The sequence below is a fragment of the Dama dama genome, chromosome 1 (assembly GCF_033118175.1).
Source record: "Dama dama isolate Ldn47 chromosome 1, ASM3311817v1, whole genome shotgun sequence".
NCBI classification, from domain to species: domain Eukaryota; kingdom Metazoa; phylum Chordata; class Mammalia; order Artiodactyla; family Cervidae; genus Dama; species Dama dama.
Window position 1 is genome coordinate 30506143 of NC_083681.1, and position 19498 is coordinate 30525640.

The 19498-nt window shown below is 51.5% G+C and overlaps 1 protein-coding gene across 4 annotated transcripts; it reads left to right on the forward strand.

The window, feature by feature from the left end:
* Positions 1 to 4339: 4339 nt before the first annotated feature.
* NLRX1 (NLR family member X1) lies at positions 4340 to 19081 on the forward strand. Of its 4 annotated transcripts, none has more exons than XM_061145906.1 (10): positions 4340 to 4401; positions 6180 to 6307; positions 6865 to 6934; positions 7405 to 7493; positions 8031 to 8650; positions 9030 to 9845; positions 15715 to 16310; positions 16550 to 16636; positions 17412 to 17663; positions 17991 to 19081. In XM_061145906.1, the coding sequence occupies exons 2-10, from the start codon at positions 6238 to 6240 to the stop codon at positions 18310 to 18312; spliced, it is 2922 nt and encodes a 973-aa protein (XP_061001889.1). In that variant the 5' UTR covers positions 4340 to 4401; positions 6180 to 6237; the 3' UTR covers positions 18313 to 19081. The 4 variants fall into 4 exon arrangements, with proteins under 4 accessions (XP_061001889.1, XP_061001907.1, XP_061001880.1 ...); XM_061145924.1 differs by having other exon boundaries at positions 4369 to 4407; XM_061145897.1 differs by lacking the exon at positions 4340 to 4401 and adding an exon at positions 4424 to 5123.
* The last annotated feature ends 417 nt before the right edge of the window (positions 19082 to 19498 follow it).

The following is a 19498-nucleotide window of genomic DNA, read 5'->3' on the forward strand; positions in this document are numbered from 1 at the left end:
TTTAAGATGAAATTTAAAATACTTTCAAAAGAGTAACACTTATAAGTTCACACAATTGTACATTCCCTTAGGAGCTAAAGGAAATGAACAGCCATTCCAGAGCCAGCAAAGGCCATTCAGGCACACAGAACATTCTCAAAGTGGCTCACCTAATTGCAGAGAAAGCACTTCTGTTTCTTGCAGCAACCCCCTGAGGCTGACAGGAGGAGTGTGATCATTTCCTCCGTTTACAGAGAAGGAAACCAAGGCATGGAGAAGTGCCTTGAGCAAGCCCTCAAGTTGCTACGCTCTTGCCACTGAGAGTCTTCTCAATTTCTACTCCCAGTCCCAGTAACCTGCGGAGGTGCCAGGCGGCTTTCAAACATGTTTTGAAATGGACCCACTCTCCCTGAATGCCAACCTTCCTGGACCCAGAGATCGTTTCCTTCAACACGGTGCTCCCTTCTGTGTCAGGGTCTGTGCGAGGTGCAGGAGGACAGAGATGACCAGGGCACTTCGTGCTGTGGCTCTGTGGCACCTGCTGCCCCGTCCTGAGGTCAGACGACAGGGCACATGCCCGCAGCATGACTCACAGTGCTTCTGTCTGCAAGAGGCTGGTCAAATTATATGTCATTAATAAAGCTTACTTGGTTGCCATGCCCTCTGAGGGGGCAGGGGAGGGAAATGGTTTGTTCTGTACCGGGTCCAGTAACGCAGCCAGAGGCCTGTCTGCCTCACATGGCTAGGGAAGTGGAGTGAAGCTAGAGGAGCCCCCCAGGCCCTAAAATCACATTCACAGGGTCACTCTGCCTCCTCTCCCCTCACCCCTTACCCCTCCCACTCCCTGTTCAGAATGCTGTTGAAATCAAATGTGTTGTTTTCCTGCTGTCAGGAATGCCCTTCCATTCCTTGGCTTTTTAAGAAAAATTTTAATTGACACATTATTGATTTACAATGTCTCAGGTGTATAGCAATGTGATTCAGTTTTACACACACACATATATATATATTCAACTATATATATATTCTTTTTCAGATTATTCTCCATTATAGGTTATTACAAGATATTGAACATAATTCCCTGTTATATTTGCTGTTTATTTTATTTTTACTTTTTATTTTTAAAAAGTATTTATTTATTTATTTGGCTGTGCTGGGTCTTAGTTGTGGCAAGTGGGATCTTCCATCTTCGTTGAAGCACATGGCACCTTTGTAGTTGTGGTATGTTGGATCTAGTTCCCTGACCAGGGATTGAACCTGGGCCCCTGCAGTGGGAGCGTGGAGTCAGCCACTGGACCTCCAGGGAAGTCCCTGATTATGTTTTATATGTAGTAATGTGTATCTGTTAATCCCAAAGTCCAAATATATCCCTCCCTTCCCTTTCCCCTATGGTAACCATAAGTTTGTTTTTTATGTCTGTTAGTTTATTTCTGTTTTGTAAATAAGTTCATTTTTTAAATTAATTTATTTTTAATTGGAGGGTAACTGCCTCACAATATTGTTGGTTTCTGCCATATACCAGCATGAATCAGCCATAGATATATATATATATGTCCCCTCCCTCTTGAACCTCCCTCTTTGTGTTATAGCCACGCTTTCCGGGAAACAGACTCACTCAGAAGGACAATGCAGATAGTGGAGTGCAGTTTATTACGCCGGCGGGCCCAAGGCAGAGTCTCCTCTTAGCCAAGGACCCCGTCCAGCATTTGTGAAAATCTTTTATACCCCATGCGTACGTGTCCAGACCCAACACCTACCCCATGTGTACGTGTCTAAACCCACCACCTACCCCATGTGTACGTGTCTAAACCCACCACCTACCCCATGTGTATGTGTCTAAACCCACCACCTACCCCATGTGTACGTGTCCAAACAGTCAATAGTCAATAAGCCCGCAGTTACATTCCAACCAGTTAATAATCGATAAGCCTGTGATTACATCCTGATAGATACGAAAAAAAGTTTATGACCTGTCCGGAGACAGGGGTGATTACGGTATGCTTCCTCTTAGGCAATGAATAGCCTGGATGTGATCTTCAAGATTCCCCTGCCTGGAGGGGGTCTTATCCTTCCATTGTCGTCCCCACAGGCACTAAGCAGAGAGTTCAGAGTCCGCTGGAGAGGCAGCCGAGCACGGCCAGCACGGACAGGTCTGAGATGGAGTCCAGGCCCTATGAATTCCTTCTTCACTTGTACCTTTTTTTTTTAAGATTTTGCATATAAGTGATATCACATGATATTTGTCTTTCTCTGTCTGACAGAGGCAACTGACTTACTTCACCTAGTATGATCATCTCTAGGTCCATCCATGTTGCTGCAAATGTCATTATTTCATTGTTTTTTTGGGCTGAGTATCACCTTATTTTTTAAGATCCAGTTCAAATGTCACTTCCGGGTCACAGTCAGTGAGTAACTTCCTCTCCCAGACTTTCCTAAGGCTTCCATCTGCCTCTGAAGTACCGTGCTTTGGGTCCCCTAGAGGGGAGCTGCTCTGGTCTGGTCCTCATTCTTCTTGTTCAGTCTTAGCCCAATACCACGCGTTTGGTGAAAGAACAGATGTTTACACGTATAAGTGAATCTTCAGTCTGGATGGAAGGTAGAGATTGAGTCAGGAGATAGGTGGGCTCCAGGCTAGACTTTTACAACTGGCCTCCTGTTTGCATTTCATGGGGCTGGAAGAAGTGGGCTTTAGCCTGGGTAGTTAACAACTGTTTGCAATTCCTGATATAAGAGATAGGCTCCAGTTGAGGAAGTAACAACAGAAGCAGGGTAAATAGCCAGCCTCTGTCTCTTGTGAACACCTTTAGGTAATAGTCATGGCAATAATAAAAATGATAGTCATAGCAAGGACAAAGAGGTGTAAAGCTCTGTTTGAGTAAAGGATTAAGGGATCTCCACTCCCCCCTTTTTGGGACAAAGGAGACACTACACATGCGCAGAAAGGCTCCTTGAGGGTCAAAAGTCAGGGGATAATTCCAGGCAATAATGAATGAGCCTTGCGCCTCCCAGAAGCCTTCACTTCGAGATAAATCGTGACTGAGGGCTGCCTGTGCAACCAGGGGAGGGTCCCAGGGTAGGTCAGATGTAGAAAAAGAAACCAGATAATTGGCTGAAGGAAGACAAAGACCCAGAAGTACTGACCTGTATAAATGACTTCACTGCTTTTTTACTGCACTCCTCCTCTCTAAGGGGTCCGCCCCTTCTTTCTGGGTGTCCATCTCTGCCTTGCTTCTGCCTTAACTAAACAAGCCATTTCTCTATATGCTCTCCCACCTGTGTGCTATGTCTCTAATGATACTTTGTACCTACATTTACAATTTCTGCCTTTGTGATACATGTATTTTTCACTGGGGGCAAAGATCCAGGTTCAGTTCCTGGAGAGGGAATTAAGATCTTGCTTCAAGCCACTGCTCACTGCTGCCTCCCTGAAATCAGGATCACAAAGCCCTCTTCCCAGCCCTGCCCTGCTGCCTCTCTGCCACTTCCCTACAGCTCACATCAGTTCAGTGCACACCTGTGTCTGCTTGCGGAGGCATGCCCTGGCTGTGGGTGGTGGGTGACGCCTCCCTCAGCTTCGTGCGTCCTGAGCGTGCCAGGTATGGAAGCACAGGGAGAGTGGGGGTTCTGAGGACCAGGAAGCCCCAGGGCTAGGCTATGACTGGGTGCCAGACAAGAAGGGCAGTTAGAGGTGGGAGCAGCCCCTCAGCCCCATTCTTCTGTCTTCCTTGAGGCAAGTGACCAGAAGCCACACACAGAGGTTGGGGCAGAGGTGCAGAGAGCCAGGTACAGAGGGAAGACGGAAGATCCAAAGATCTCTGCCAAGAGGTGGGCTGAAGCGGTGAAGAGGCAGAGGGAAGAATGTCCTGGCGATGAGGGAGTGAGGTCGCCTCGGGAAGGGCCAGGGGTCGGAGGTAGGAAGACCTAGGCCCCAGATTCTTGTTCTGGCTCTTCCCCTTCCAAGTTGGGTCAACTGGCGGCGCAAGTCATTTCACCCTTCTGAGCGGCAGTGCCTTCATCTGTACAATGGGGGTTGCAACAAGGCCTGCCTGGGCGGTGGTGACTAATGGGATGAGACTGTCGCTCGGCGACCTGCAGAAGACAGTCCCAGCGGCAGGGCCCGCCGGATGGAGAGGTGTAGGACGGAAGGCGCGGGGAGACGGCCGGATGAATGGGGAAGAAGTCCCCGCCCCGGGCCGGCTCTCCGGGACCCCAGCCTCTCTCGCTATCTCCCTCCTCCCAGGACGCGGAGGCCCGGAGCGCGGAGGCGCGTCCTCGCGCGTGCCCGCTGCCGGGCGGGTAGCCAGAAAGGGCAGGGCTCCGCGCAGGCGGGCGGGGCGGGCAGGAAGCGCGGCGCCGCGCCGGGGCCTCTGCGAGTAAGCGGGAGACTCCGGCGGCGACCGCTCCCGGCCTGGACTGCGGCGGGTAAAGGTCTCAGCAGCGGGGGCGGGGCGGGGCTGGGCTGGAGCCGCTAGGAGCTGGCTGCCGGGGTTGCGTAGGACGCAGCGGTGCGCTGAATGGTGGCCGTTGTGGCGGGCTCTCCCCTTGGGTCTGAAACCAACTTGAACAAGGAAAGCTGGGGTCCCCGATTAAGAGGAGGAGCTCTGGATTTGTGCGAGCACAGACCTGGTACCTTTCCTGCGGTGCCCTCTTCTTTTCTCACTGCTCTGGAGATCTTCCGAAAGTTACCTTCCCCACCCCCGCCCCCACCGCGAGTCCCATCTTGAATTAGAGGCCCTGCGTCAGATTTTTCCCCACTAGTTTCCCCAAGCTTTTCCAGCTTGCCAGGGCCGCCTCTTAACCCTTCTTCTGCAACCGGGACTCCAGGTCTTCTGAGCCCCAGCCTGCATCTCCACTGGTTGGCCCTGCTGGCAAGAGGACCCAGTGCACCCACTTCTCCCTGTGTGTCCTGCACTTAAGGAGCCACATCCCAGTGGAGACCGGCTGCCAAATAGCTGTGTGCTTCATTTAAAGGAGCTCAGGGATTGGGAAGGACTTCCAGGAGAGGGCCTTTAAGCAGTTTTTAAAAGCTTGGGTAGGATTCTGGCAGGAGAGAAAGGTCATTCCGAGCTGATGGAAGAGTATGAACAAAGTAAAGTGCAAGCAAGATTCAGAAAGCCTGGTGGATACTAGCAGGTGTGGGTCAGGTAATTTGGACTCCATACAACCTAGGATTTTAGGGAGGCGATTGGTGGCTGGGATGAGGGATGGGAATGGATGACACTGAAGGCAGAGGCCGGTAAAGAGAAGAGGGGTCCCCAGAAGTCTGGAGAGGGTCTGAGTTAGCACAGGGGTGGGAGGGATGATGCAATAGGAACAGGCTGGTAAAGAATGGGGAGGAGGAATGGGCCGGGCTGTTTCCAGTGTATGAAGAAGGAGAGAAGAATTTGAAGACAAAGGGGTCAGATTTAAAGTAGAAATCATGTGATTGGGAAGACGTGCCATAAAGTAACTGAACAGGGACGAGGGATGCTGAGTTCAGTTCTGCAAGCATGTGTCTTGCAGCACAGGCAGGATGTCCATATGGAGACACCAAGTAAGAAGTCCTTCATTCATTTATCTATTATTTATGCCAACCTGAAAAGCAGGTTAGATAAAAGTCACAGAGAAGATAAAACGGTCAAACCATTAAAACTCAGCTAAAAGGACCTGATAGCTACAGAAAAACTTCAGAAGAGAGTGGATGACTGTTTACTGGGAATTGTTGGCTCAGAAAAGCTTCTGAACATGAACACAGAACTCTTGTGAGTTTGCTGGAAGCCAAGCAAAAGAAGAAAAGGACAACAAGGGGCACTTCCCTGGTAGTCCAGTGGTTAAGACTCCGCCCTTCCATTGCAGTAGGTACAGGTTCCATCCCTAGTCAAGGAACTAAGATCCTACATGCTTTGTGGCACAGCCAAAATAAATAAATTTGTTTTTTTAAAAGGATAACTAAATAGTTCATTAAGCTGGAACTCAGGAGAAAGGCAATCATGAAGCCATAGGGGAGGAGGGGCAGTGGATGGTAGGAGATAAAATGGGATCACTCAGGTGGGGGATGTAGGGGAGAGAGGTCTGAAGGCCAGGCCAGGGCTTTGGCGATATTGACACTTAATGAAAAGCTAATATTCTCTTGAGGCGGAAGGTCACCCTTTGGCCTGCTCGGGGAGGTGGGGTGGGAAAGTTGGGGTGTGTGGGGTCCATTCATACCATTTTTCCTGCAGGGGAACTGGATAGAAGGTGGTGTGCTCAGTCCCTCAGGCTCTGATCTTTTCTCCTGCCATGAGGTGGGGTTGCCATTTGCCCAGGGCCTCTTGGAGCCCTGGTCTGGGAAGAGTACTCCAGCCAGCAGGTGAGCAGAAAGTAAGGGTTTCTGTTTCCAACTCTTCCTTCATCTTCAGAGTCCAGACGGCACCCCCAGGAGAGCAGGGATCCAGACACCAGGTGTGCTAGTCCCAGTTCTGTGATTCACTAGCTGTTGACCTTGAACAAGTCACTGCACCTCCCCAGCTTCCTTTCTCCCATCCTAAACTAAGGGAGTCAAACTGGAAGATCTTTGAGGGTCCTTGTAGCTACATAAGTCCAGGAACACTTGTCTGATTTCATTTTGCGTTCAACAGATATTTATTGAGTGCCTGCTGTGTGCTAGACCCTATGCTTATTTCTAAGTGGATAATTATGAACAAAACAGATATAATCCCCGCTCTCATGGAAGAATGGGTGTGTGTGTGAATGAGTGTTAATGAAATAATTACATAATGAAATATAATAACTGCTGCAAAGGGGCAGTTCGTGATGCTATGAGAGCAAATGATGAGGGGGGTTGACGTAGATGTGGGGTCTGTGTATTGTTGAGCTAATGTGGTTGCGTTCTCGATGCTATTTCTTCCTTCTTCTTTCTCTCTGTAGATGAACGTATCCCCTTCCTGATTCACTGGAGTTGGCCCCTTAAAGGGGAGGGCCCTCTTGGGTCCCTGAGGTGAGGCCTCGGTGTCATACTTTATGACACATCTGGACACAGCAGAGTAGCCTGGGAAGGGTCAGGACTTGAAGAGAGCTTGATGTCCTGGGGAGAGGTTGGTCTTCCAGTGGGTAGAAGGGTAGAGAGTCAGCTAGTAGACCTAAAGAGGAAGTTGGCTCATATCATCCATGGTGCAAGTCACAGTGGTCAGCCAGAGGAAGGACTGGTGGAAAGTGGGCGGAGTCCAGCAGAGGCCAGCCTGAGTTCCAGGCAGGCAGGGAGCAGTGGGGAGCTGGAGGGCTAGGGGCAAGACCTCAGACCCGGGGAAGGGTGTGAGTCAGACGAGGCTCTGGACTTGGATGTCCAGGGTCAGGGCTGGATCTCAAGAAGCCAGAAGCCTATCAGCTAAGGCAGGACTGGACTCTGAGCCTCTGTGGAGCCTGAGCCCAACAGCCAAGCCCCAGCTCACCCCCTCTCTTTGCTCACAGGGCCTTCATACGCCACAATGGAAGCTCAGTGGGCAACGGTCCTTCATCCGGGACGCACGGACAGTTGTTCCGGGGCATTGCTGCATCTGGTAAAGGAACTGGCTCCTCAGTCAGCCTGAGGAGAGGGGCTGCTGGAATCCCAGGGCGTGTGATGGGGTCGGGGAGGGTGGGCAGAGAAGCAAGCAGGAAGGTGGTATAAAGCATCCGTTACCATCGGCCATCCGTGGACCCACTCTCCCTGGCCTTATTATCCATCTATCTGTGTACCCCTTCCTGTGACACTCGTGCAGTGCACGCTTTCGATGTACAAAGCACTGGGAGGGACATATCATCCCTCCCTTCAACACACTGCCTCTAGCTGTCAGGGAAGATCATGCACAGATAATTATGCAACCAGTCAGCCCAGACTCACCATCACTCATCCCATGGCTCCCCACTTCCTGTCACAGGGGTCTGAACTTCCTGGACATTCTGAGGGAGTCCTGTGTGTCCAGCACCATTTTGGACCCCAGCATCTCCCGATGTCGTGTCTTGACTCGGCAGCTTGACCCTACCATCTCCCTAAGCTCTTGTGTTTCTCCGCCCCTCTTCCTGACGCCCCTCTCTCCTCTTGCCTTCCCATTCAGAAGCTATCCAGCGGCACCGCCGCAACCTGGCCGAGTGGTTCAGTCGGTTGCCCAGGGAAGAGCGCCAGTTCGGCCCGACCTTTGCATTAGACACAGTCCATGTAGACCCTGTGATCCGTGAGAGCACCCCTGATGAGCTGCTGCGCCCACAGGCTGAACTGGCCCTGGAGCGTCAGCCACCCTCTGCTGGGCTCCCCCCGCTAGCCCTGTCTCAGCTCTTTGACCCAGATGCCTGTGGGCGTCGGGTGCAGACAGTGGTGCTTTATGGGACCGTGGGCACAGGCAAGAGCACACTGGTGCGCAAGATGGTCCTGGACTGGTGTTACGGGCGGCTGCCAGCTTTCGAGCTGCTCATCCCCTTCTCCTGCGAGGACCTGTCATCCCTGGGCCCTGCTCCCGCCTCCTTGTGCCAACTTGTAGCCCAGCGCTACACACCCCTGAAGGAGATTCTGCCTCTGATGGCCACTGCCGGCTCCCGCCTGCTATTTGTGCTCCACGGCTTGGAGCATCTCAACCTCAGTTTCTCATTGGCCAGCACAGGGCTTTGCAGTGACCCTGAGAAGCCAGAGGTGCCAGCTGCCATCATCGTCAACCTGCTGCGCAAATACATGTTGCCCGAGGTGAGTGTGCCCTGCCCCGGTTTGCTGTCCCTAACTTGCACCCTAAGGATTTTTGCATTCTGGGTCCACATATTTAATGCATAGGAGCGTAGGCTCTGGGTTAGTTCAAATCCTGCTCCTCTGCTTCCGAGCTGTGGGACTGAGCTGGTCAGTAGCTTCTTTAGGCTTCCATTTCCTTCTTGCCTTGAGTTGCGTTGATCAAATGAGATGCTGCATATGAAGTGCTTAGCACGGTGCCCTGGATCATAGTGGGTCCACAGTAAGCCTGAGTTATTATTACTGAAGTCATCATCATCTTCACCCTTGGACTCTCCTCCCTGGCAAGTGAGGCAATGAGGACACCAGGGTCTTTCTTAACCCTCCACCATGCCCTTCCCAGGCCAGCATTCTGGTGACCACCCGGTCCTCTGCGATCGGCCGCATCCCCAGCAAATACGTGGGCCGCTATGGCGAGATCTGTGGCTTCTCTGATACCAACCTCCAGAAGCTCTACTTCCAGCTCCGCCTCAACCAGCCAGACTGCGGGCCTGGAGCTGGGGGGGTGTCGGTCACGCCAGCTCAGCGCGACCACCTGGTGCAGATGCTGACCCGGAACCTGGAGGGACACCACCAGATCTCTGCTGCCTGCTTCCTGCCCTCCTACTGCTGGCTCGTCTGTGCCACCCTGCACTTCCTGCATGCCCCCACGCCAGCCGGCCAGACCCTCACGAGCATCTACACCAGCTTCCTGCGTCTTAACTTCAGTGGGGAGATGCTGGACAGCACTGACCCCTCCAAGTTGTCCCTGATGGCCTATGCAGCCCGAACCATGGGCAAGCTGGCCTACGAGGGGGTGTCCTCCCGCAAGACCTACTTCTCTGAAGAGGACGTGCGTGGCTGCCTGGAAGCCGGCGTCCAGACAGAAGAGGAGTTTCAGCTGCTGCATGTTTTCTGCCGAGATGCCCTGCGGTTTTTTCTGGCTCCGTGCGTGGAGCCAGGACACGAGGGTGCCTTCGTGTTCACCGTGCCTGCCATGCAGGAATACCTGGCTGCCCTCTACATCGTGCTGGGTTTGCGGAAGACGACTCTGCAGCGGGTGGGCAAGGAAGTGGCCGAGCTTGTGGGCCGTGTCGGGGAGGATGTCAGCCTGGTCCTGGGCATCGTGGCCAAGCTGCTGCCCTTTCGGGCCCTGCCACTGCTCCTCAACCTTCTCAAGGTAACAGCCCCAGGACCCCTGGCTGCCAGCCCCATCCTCCCTGTTCACCCCTGCTTTTCTCCCATAAGGAACCTGTTTACCCTGCATGGCTGTGAATCTCTTTCTTGGCTCTGTTTCAGATCTGGGCAGTCTGGCTTTTAATGGGATTGGGGTATAAGGAAGAGGGAGAGAGAAGCTATAGGCTGGGGAACGCTTGGAGGGGAACCTGAGGGTGCAGGGACTTTATTAATAACAATCCCATAACTCTGATGATAGGTTTTGGGGGGTGGTTTACTATCTCTCCTGGTCTTTGTTGCTGGGCGGCAGGGGTCACTACAATCCAGGGTCTATCCTGTGCTTTGCAGGTCCGGAAACCCAACTGTATCTATTCCTCAGAGGTGATGAGACTCTGGGAGTGATGTCTCATCCTAACTTAATCACCAGAGACAGGTTTATAAAGCAGATGGCATTTTATTCATTTATACCAGGAGGATAAATGGCATTGGTAATTGGTTTAGGACAATCCGTCCGGGGTGCAGGTCCGCTCCAGAAACCAAATTACAGGCCTCAGGACTGTGCTGTGTGCAGTGCAGATGCACTAAGTTTTTGACGGGAAGAAGTATCCACTTTTAGCTGATGTCTGCCGGATGCCTTGTAAATGAAACACTATTATAATCCTTTTTCTAGATGAGGAAACTGGGGCTTGCAGAGGCTAAGTAACGTGAACACGGTCACTCAGTAAGTAGAATAATTGGGATCTGAGTGCAGGTGTTATAGTTCCGAATCCTGTGCTCTTTCTGCTAAACTTTACTGATGTACTGTGGATATTTCTGTGAAGCTGTGGTGCTTTGCTGGGAACCCCAGTCCTCTGTAGAAATGTTTCAGTTACCTATCTTGAGGAAGCAGGGCCTTGGTAAGTGGACAAAATTTTAACAAGTTTTCCTTTTTATAGGCAGCAAAGCATTAGGGTTAAGAATAGGGATTCTGTAACACAGCTACCTGGGTTCAAATCCAGGCTCTGCCATTTACTAGCTGTGTAACTTTGTACAAATTACTTAATCTCCCTATGTCTCAAGGTCCTTATCTGTTAAATGGGAATAATGTGTGTGTTCATTCACTCAGTCATGTCCAACTCTTTACAATCCCATGGACTGTAGCCCGCCCAGGCTCCCCTGTCCATAGAATTTTTCAGTCAAGAATACTGGAGTGGCTTGCCATTTCCTACTCCAAACTAGAAAAATAAAGAGTCTGTATCATTGGCCCAATATGAGGGTTAAATGTCTTCATCTGCAGATCCTGGCACATAGTAAGTGCTATTTAATTGTTTGTTAGGGACTTCCCTGGTGTTCCAGTGGCTAAGACTACACCCTCCCAATTTGGGGGGTCCAGGTTTGATCCCTAGTCAGGAAACTAGATCCTACATGATGCAACTAAGGTTTTATATGCTGAGAGTAAGACCCAGTGCAGCATAATAAAAATAAATAAAAAGCTTAACAAAAAAATTTTTTTGTTAAACATAAACAGGCTCAGGCAGCCCATCCCTTCTCACAGCATCAACTCAGGCAGGGAGGTAATGGCCATTGCTGAGGCTGCTCCACCCCTTTGAGGATGTCCTTGCTTCATCTGGATTGCAGTGGGGTTGTGGTCTCCTGACGGGATTCAGAAAGCCGCTCAGTTACTTGAGGGGGCACCGCACCCCCAGCCCCTCTTGGAGGGAGGGTTGCCTAGCAGAGGTTGGGTCCCATCTGTGTCTATATGAGCCTATTGATTCAGTTTCCCAGGGGGACTGTTTTCGTATCTTGTCTCCAGATGATTGTTGGGGGAGGGACCCTCTACCCTCCATGGTGAGAACCTTGCCTGTAACAAGTGAAAAAAAAAAAAAAAAAGGCAGGCATTAGAGGTAATTGTTCAGTTGCTCAGTCATGTCTGACTCTCTGTGACCCCATGGACTGCAGCACGCTAGTAGAGGAGGTGCCAGAAAACAACCTCGTGGCTCTGGCCAGAGGTCCTTTCTCCTCAGAACCATTGCAAACATGGGAGCTGATGTCACCAACCTCCCAAACATTCATTTTTTTCCAACAGATATTTGAGCGCCTGCTTTGTGCTAGACAATGTGTTAGATTCGGAGGAAAAAAACTAACAGAACCCCAGGTTTTTGTCTTTTCTGATCATGCAGTCTCAACACAAACTTGTCAGCATAACCATATGATTAAAAATCCTGTGAAGTGCCTGGAAAGCCAAGTTCCAGGTGTTGTGGAAGTGTGTAAGGTGGGGACCTCATTTAGGGGGATAAGGAAGGCCGCTCTGTAGGAAGGGCATTTAATCTGATCTCTGGAGGATTAACCAGGAGAAGCACTGGGGGAGAAACACTCCAGGAAGAGGATATAGCTTTGAAGGAGGAAAAATCTTAGCGCTGTCAAAAAGACAGAAGAGAGAGAGAGAGAGAGAGAAGCAGAGAGGACAAGAGCAGAGTGAGTGAGAGGCTGTGATGAAGGCGCTGTGGTTGGCAGGGGCCTGTCAATGAAAAATTAATCAATCGTCCATCTGTTGCAGGAAGGGAGGACCCCTTCCAGGGCCTGAGAGTGGGCTCTTGTCTAACTCTTGGAAATGAATTGTCTGAGGAGACACACATACTGACAACGCAAGAGGCTTTATTGGGAAGGGACGTCCAGGCAGAGAGTAGTAGGAAAGGGGGTGGGGAGGAGCAGAACTGCTCTGCACCGTGACTCACAGTCTCAGGACTTACGGTGATAAGATTAATTTCTGGGTTGTCTTTGGTCAGTCATCTTGTTTGGCCCATATTTAGTCTGACTCAGGGTCCTTCCAAGTGGCGTGTGCATCTCTTAGCCAAGATGGATTCCAGTGTGAAGGCTTCTGGGATGTTAGTAGGACAGTATTATGGGGCTGGCATCTCCTCCCTCCTTTTGGCCCCTCCCAGGTTTTCCAGGTTAGCATTTGGCAGCAGCACCATGTTCCTCTTTGGGACCTCCTACTGTGAGATCACTCATGCAAGTGGTCATCATCGCTCTGGTCAAGGCGGGCTGTTTAGGTCAATGGTTCCGTAACATATCTAAGAGAGAAATGGAAATTTTAATTCAAACCAATCTGAGGATTCTAACCTGGGAGACAGTCTCTCAGAGAGTTCTAAGAACTATTTCAGACGTACAGAGGGAGACCAGTACATATGCTGTTTTGTTGAAGGGAGTGTGTGTGTGTCTGTGTGTTTAGTTGCCTCATTCGGGTCGTGACCTCATGGACTGTTGCCCACCAGGCTTCTCTGTCCATGGTATTCTCCAGACAAGGATAGTGGAGGGGGTTGCCATTTCCTTCTCCAGGGGATCTTTCTGACCCTGGGATTGAACCCACATCTTTACCACTGAGCCACCAGGGAAGCCCCATCTAATCATGAGGAACAGACATCTTAATGGTTTTAGTGCTTTCCTAAGTATGGAAAGATGCAAGAATCCAGGTTCATAAAAATTTCTCCTGAAAATATCTAAGGACCAGTTCTGTCAGTTTCAGTCCAGTTCAGTCGCTCAGTCATGTTTGACTCTTTGCGACCCCATGGACTGCAGTACACCAGGCTTCCCTGTCCATCACCAACTCCTGGAGCTTGCTCAAACTCATGTCCACTGAGTAGGTGATGCCATCCAACCATCTCTTCCTGTCGTCCCCTTTTCCTCCTGCCTTCAACGTTACCCAGCATCAGGGTCTTTTCCAATGAGTCAGTTCTTCGCATCAGGTGGCCAAAGTATTGGAGCTTCACCATCAGCATCAGTCCTTCCAATGAATATTCAGAACTGATTTCCTTTAGCATGGACTGGTTGGATCTCCTTGCAGTCCAAGGGACTCTCAAGAGTCTTCTCAAACTCCACGGTTCAAAAGCATCAATTCTTCCATGCTCAGCTTTCTTTATAGTTCAACTCTCACATCCATACATGACTACTGGAAAAACTATAGCTTTGACTGGACGGACCTTTGTCAGCAAAGTAATGTCTCTGCTTTTTAATGTGATATCTAAGTTGGTCATAGCTTTTCTTTCAAGGAGCAAGTGAATTTTGATTTCATGGCTGCAGTCACCATCTGTAGTGATTTTGGAGCCCAAGAAAATAAAGTCTTGTCACTGTTTCCACTGTTTCCCCATCTATTTGCCATGAAGTGATGGGACTGCATGCCATGATCTTCGTTTTTTGAATGCTGAGTTTTAAGTCAGCATTTTCACTCTCCTCTTTCACTTTCACTGTCAGTTTAACCAGAACACAAATTGCCTCATCCTGATCTTTACCCTGAATTCCTTTCAAGGTTATTGTAGGCCAGCAACAGCAGTGGCTAATGACTTGATTTTGTAGAACTGGGTGGTGGGCAACATTCTTTATTTTACAATCCCTTCCCTTTTCAGTCTTAATTTTGATGAAGGTTTGGGAGGCAGTTTGTGACCAATTTGTTCCAAGGGACTAGGACTTCTCGTTTGCAGGTCAGGCAAGGATTTCACTGATGGGCCACTCAGTGTGCGGTTACTGGACTAGGCCTTATTCACAGTAGCCAACATCCTCTGACCTGCCTGTCTTACCAGTCTGTTATGATCCAGAAAATGATTCCCTCTTGTTGCTTCTTCCCATATTAGAGTTACAACTTACAGTCATTCATCATATAGAACTATGTATTTGATCAGTATTTCAAGTTGCCTGGCCTTCATTAGTGGCTCAGTTGGTAAAGAATCTGCCTGCAATGCAGGAGACTCGGCCGGTTAGGGAAGATCCCCTGAAGAAGGAAAGAGCAACCCACTCCAGCACTCTTGCCTGGACAGTTCCATGGACAGAGGAGCCGGGCAGGCTGCAGTCCATGGGACTGCAGAGTCGGACATGATTGTGTGATTAACTTTCACTTTCAAGTTGCCTAGTCATTAATTTTATCTGAAGCTCAGTCACATGGTGATTCAGGGAACAGTCTTATAAAATAGGCAAATACAAGTAATAGACCTCATAGTACTGATAAGATCATAAATAAGTATTGAAGCTAAGATCTTCCTTGAGGTGAGGTCCAGTATCCCCCCAGGTCATCTGAGAAGTCTTGTTTTGCATCAGTCGCTATCTTTAAGGAAAATGATATATCGGCATTCTACATAAAGTTCACCTAAGATGTTTGCATATACAAGGTGAGGGGTAGATTATCATGACCTCTTAGAAGATTGAAAAAGGAATGTTATCTTCAAAGGAGTCACATAATTGATGCCAGAAGGAGAAACTGATCTTTGTGGCAGGTATTTTTGCCTTTGGGGAAGTCTAGTTAAATGTAGAATAGAGATGCACAGTGCATACCAGAAGGAAGGGAGGAGGCCCAAATGGGCAGAGAAAAACTTTATGTTTAAATTTTTCTTGTCTTACCTTAAAAGATGAATTTTATTTCATCAGGTCAAGTCATGAAGGGTCTGAAGTAGTAGGAGCGACATCAGTCATTGCTGCTGTGATGACAGTGATGATGTTGAAGATGGTGATGTATTTACACCACCTAGCCTGGGACCAAGCTAGATGAATAGTATATGCTAATTTCTTCAAGCTAAATGCATAATATATGTTAATTCTTTCCCACCAACCCTGGACTTGAAAACGGAAGGAGTATTAGGGAAAAAGAAAGAATTTCCTTTTGTCTGGAGTACGTGAGACAAGTGCTGAGAGATGACTCTGGAAAGGTCCAGTTGGGGCCAAATTATGCAGTTTTCTATTTCACATGGGCAACAGGGAGCCACGGAAGGTGCTGCAGGAGGGGGGTAATGTGATCAGACAAATCACGCTCCAGTTTAAAGGAGACTGTGAGGCTTAGGCAGGAAGGCTGAAAGGCAAGCAGGAGGCTGCACCCGCCTCCCCATTCCTCCACACTGCTTCCCTTCCAGGTGGTTCCACGAGTGTTTGGGCGCGTGGTGGGTAAGAGCCGTGAGGCAGTGGCCCAGGCCATGGTGCTGGAGATGTTCCGAGAGGAGGACTACTACAACGACGATGTCCTAGACCAGATGGGTGCTAGTATCCTGGGCATCGAAGGTCCCCGGCGCCACCCGGACGAGCCTCCAGATGATGAAGTCTTTGAGCTTTTCCCCATGTTCATGGGCGGGCTTCTGTCTGCCCACAACCGGGCAGTGCTGGCTCAACTTGGCTGCCCCATAAAGACCCTGGATGCCCTGGAGAATGCCCAGGCCATCAAGAAGAAGCTGGGCAAGCTGGGCCGGCAGGTGCTGCCCCCCTCGGAGCTCCTGGACCACCTCTTCTTCCACTATGAGTTCCAGAATCAGCGCTTCTCTGCCGAGGTGCTTGGCTCTCTGCGCCAGCTCAACCTGGCGGGCGTGCGCATGACACCCCTCAAGTGCACGGTGGTGGCAGCTGTCCTGGGCAGTGGAAGGCACGCCCTGGATGAGGTGAACTTGGCCTCCTGCCAGCTGGATCCTGCTGGGTTGCGCACGCTCACGCCTGTCTTCCTGCGTGCCCGGAAGCTGGGGTGAGGCCCTGCCCTCCTGCACGGGCAGAGGAGAAGGTGCTCAGGAGACCAAAGGGAGTGAGGAAAAACCAGGGGGTGGGGTGAGTCTGGTGTGGGTGGAGGTGACAAGAGCCACAGAAGGGGATGCAGCTGTGCCTAAAAGAGGTGGATGATGAGGGAGGGTCCTAGTGGGTGGGCAGGCTCCAGGCCGAACTCCTTCCTCGGTTTCTTACCTCCCCTCTGGCCACCTTCTGCTCTAGGTTGCAGCTCAACAGCCTGGGCCCCGAGGCCTGCAGGGACCTCCGAGACCTGCTGCTACATGACCAGTGCCAAGTGACTACCCTGCGGTGAGCGCCCTATGGGGGGCTTCATCCTGCTGGCCAGCTATGGTCAAGGGTGGGCTTTCCGCTTCCCAACATGCCTGGTGTAATAAACAAGGCAGGAGGGTAGACCCCGACCCACCCACTCCCTCCACCCCCCTCTTCCCGATCCTTCCTGTCTAGTACAAGCAGCCAGGCCGGGGGAAAGTACCACAGGCCATAGGTATTAAGTAAGCCTCTCACATGGCTAAAATCAGCCTGGGGAGGGGCCAGAGAAATAACACCCAGGCCAGTTGCCTGGTAACAGCATCACTGGTTCCCTCTGAGGATTTTCCCTGTCGCCTCACAAGGATGACCCTGATGCTGGGCACTCAATAGATGCTCCCAAAGTGTTGACTGGTTGACTAGCAACCCAGACGCCTGGGCTCCTGATTTCGGGTTGGAGTAAGGGGAGGTGAATGGGGTGGGAAGAAGGAGGGGCAATTGGGAACAGAGGGCAAAGCAGGGATTGGAAGGGAGTGAAAAAAGGAGGAAGAAGGGAGGAGGAAGGGGAGAGGGAATAGAGGGGAAGGTGTCCCAAGGAGAATGGAAGGCCGGAGGAGGGGAGGGAGAAGCCAGCTTCCATCTCACTCTTCCTCCTCTGCAGGGAGCTCACCCCTATTTTCTCATTTCCTGGCCTGCATTTCTCTGCATCCAGGCTGGTCTCTGCCCCAGGCGATGCACCCTTTAGGCCCAAGTCCCGGTGCTCAGCACAGGGCAGCTGCTAGGAGCTCTCATAACCTTGGACTGCTTGTGGCCCTAGGCTGTCCAACAACCCACTGACGGCGGCAGGCGTGGCCCTGCTGCTAGAGGGGCTGGCAGGAAATACCTCCCTGAAACACCTGTCTCTACTGCACACGGGCCTTGGGGATGAGGGCCTAGAGCTGCTGGCTGCCCAGCTGGACCAAAACCAGCAGCTCCAGGAGCTGAACGTGGCCTACAACGGTGCTGGTGACACGGCGGCCCTGGCCTTAGCCAAGGCTGCCTGGAAGCACCCTTCCTTGGAGCTGCTGCAGTGAGTTTCCCTGCCCCTCCCCCACCCTGTCCCATCACCCCACCCCCCATCCGTGATGGGCCCTTCCCCAGCCCTGATTCTCCACCACCGTTTCCCTTCGGGTCCTAGTGGCCTGGTTCCTATTGACTCTGGTCCCACTGAATTCTAGTGTCATCCCTGCCTCCCACCGGCCACCACCCTCCGTCTCTGGCATATTTCAGACACTTTCCCCATCGCATTCCACAGCTAGGGGATGAGTTATGAGACCCCTCGCTTTCTGTCCACTCGCCCTCTGCCTTCCTTCTCTGAACCCCGCTGAATGGCATCTACTCTGCTGTCTCCCACTAGTCTCTACTTCAATGAGCTGAGCTCAGAGTGCCGCCAGGCCCTGCGGGACTTGGGGAGCGCTGCAGAGGGCGGTGCCCGGGTCGTGGTGTCGCTGACGGAGGGGACAGCAGTGTCCGAGTACTGGTCCGTGATCCTGAGTGAAGTCCAGCGGAACCTCAACAGCTGGGATCGGGGCCGGGTCCGGCGCCACCTGGAGCTGCTGCTGAGGGATCTGGAAGACAACCGGGGAGCCACACTTAATCCCTGGCGTAAGGCCCAGCTGCTGCGGGTGGAGGGTGAGGTCAGGGCCCTCCTGGAGCAGCTGGGCGGCCCTGGAAGCTGAGACCATGGCAGCAGTGTGTGTCCCCTCGCCCCAAGTCCCTTCTGTCTGTGATCCCCTAGCTTCCACTACTACTTCTAGAAAGATCCCTTCAGGGGATGGATGGAATAGGCACACAGGTATGCCAGTTGCTCTCCTAGGGCATGTCCAACCAGTGTTACAAGTCTGGAGTTTCCAGGACTGTGGAACATGCCTCACCTCCCTTCAGCCAGAAGGACTGAAAGATGTGGCATTTGCTGGCCACACTGTTCCTTAGTGTGGGTATGTGCACGCTAAGTTGCTTCAGTTGTGTCCGACTGTTTGTGTCAGACCCTTCGGGCTGTAGCCCACCAGGCTCCTCTGTCCATGGGATTCTCCAGGCAAGGATACTGGAGTAGGTTGCCATGCCCTCCTCCAGGGGATCTTCCCAACCCAGGGATTGGACCCATGTCCCCCGTGTCTCCTGCATTGCAGGCAGATTCTTTACCGCTGAGCTATTCAGGGAATACACCTGTCCTGTAGCAGCACCACCACGCTCCTCTCTGATTATGCCACCAGGGGGCACTCTTCTCATGTTGGACTTGCCAGGGGCATTGCTGTCCAGATGTGTTGGAGGGTTTCCACGTCCTGCCTTTATGTTTTCTGGGGACACTCGGGATGCCAGCAGCCACTTTCCTGTCTCACTGGTGCTGTCTCCTCACCGTCGTCGCCCTTTCACCAATGGTACCCAAGCTTGGTGGCCTCTAGGGATGTGGGCGCTGACTTGCTGCTATTAAAGAGCTGTGTCTTCCAACTATTGTGGCCTCTATTTTGCCTGTTGGTTTCAAGAAAGGGTACTGTTCTTCGTCATTCTGGTTAAACCACTGGCCAGTTTCTGTTGCAGACGTTTCTTGAGCACTAAGTTCAGAGGCAGCGAGGGCTGGGGAGGGGGTGGTACATGAACTAGATGTTGGGGTGGGTGGGAGGCCATGTTGGGTCATAGGGCTTCTGTCACCCATGTCATACACTTATCCCAGGCTTGGGATTGCAGTGACTAGCAATTATAGTGACCTTTCTCTGTGCAGAGAGGGACCTGGGACAGCAGCAGAGCCTCCTGAGAAAGTCGGGGCTCAGGAATGGGGCGGGAAGGACATATACACTTCCCCAGAAGACAAGACTCTCCTCCCCTTAACCATTACCCAGCTGCTTCTAAGGCAGTGTCTTGAAGGAG

Excerpts from the sequence above, each read along its gene's own strand:
- NLRX1 (XM_061145906.1), top strand. The coding sequence starts at position 6,238 with ATGAGGTGGGGTTGCCATTTGCCCAGGGCCTCTTGGAGCCCTGGTCTG. Across the intron at positions 7,494-8,030 it reads CCGGGGCATTGCTGCATCTG|AAGCTATCCAGCGGCACCGC; the intron begins GTAAAGGAACTG and ends CTTCCCATTCAG. Across the intron at positions 17,664-17,990 it reads CCTTCCTTGGAGCTGCTGCA|TCTCTACTTCAATGAGCTGA; the intron begins GTGAGTTTCCCT and ends GTCTCCCACTAG.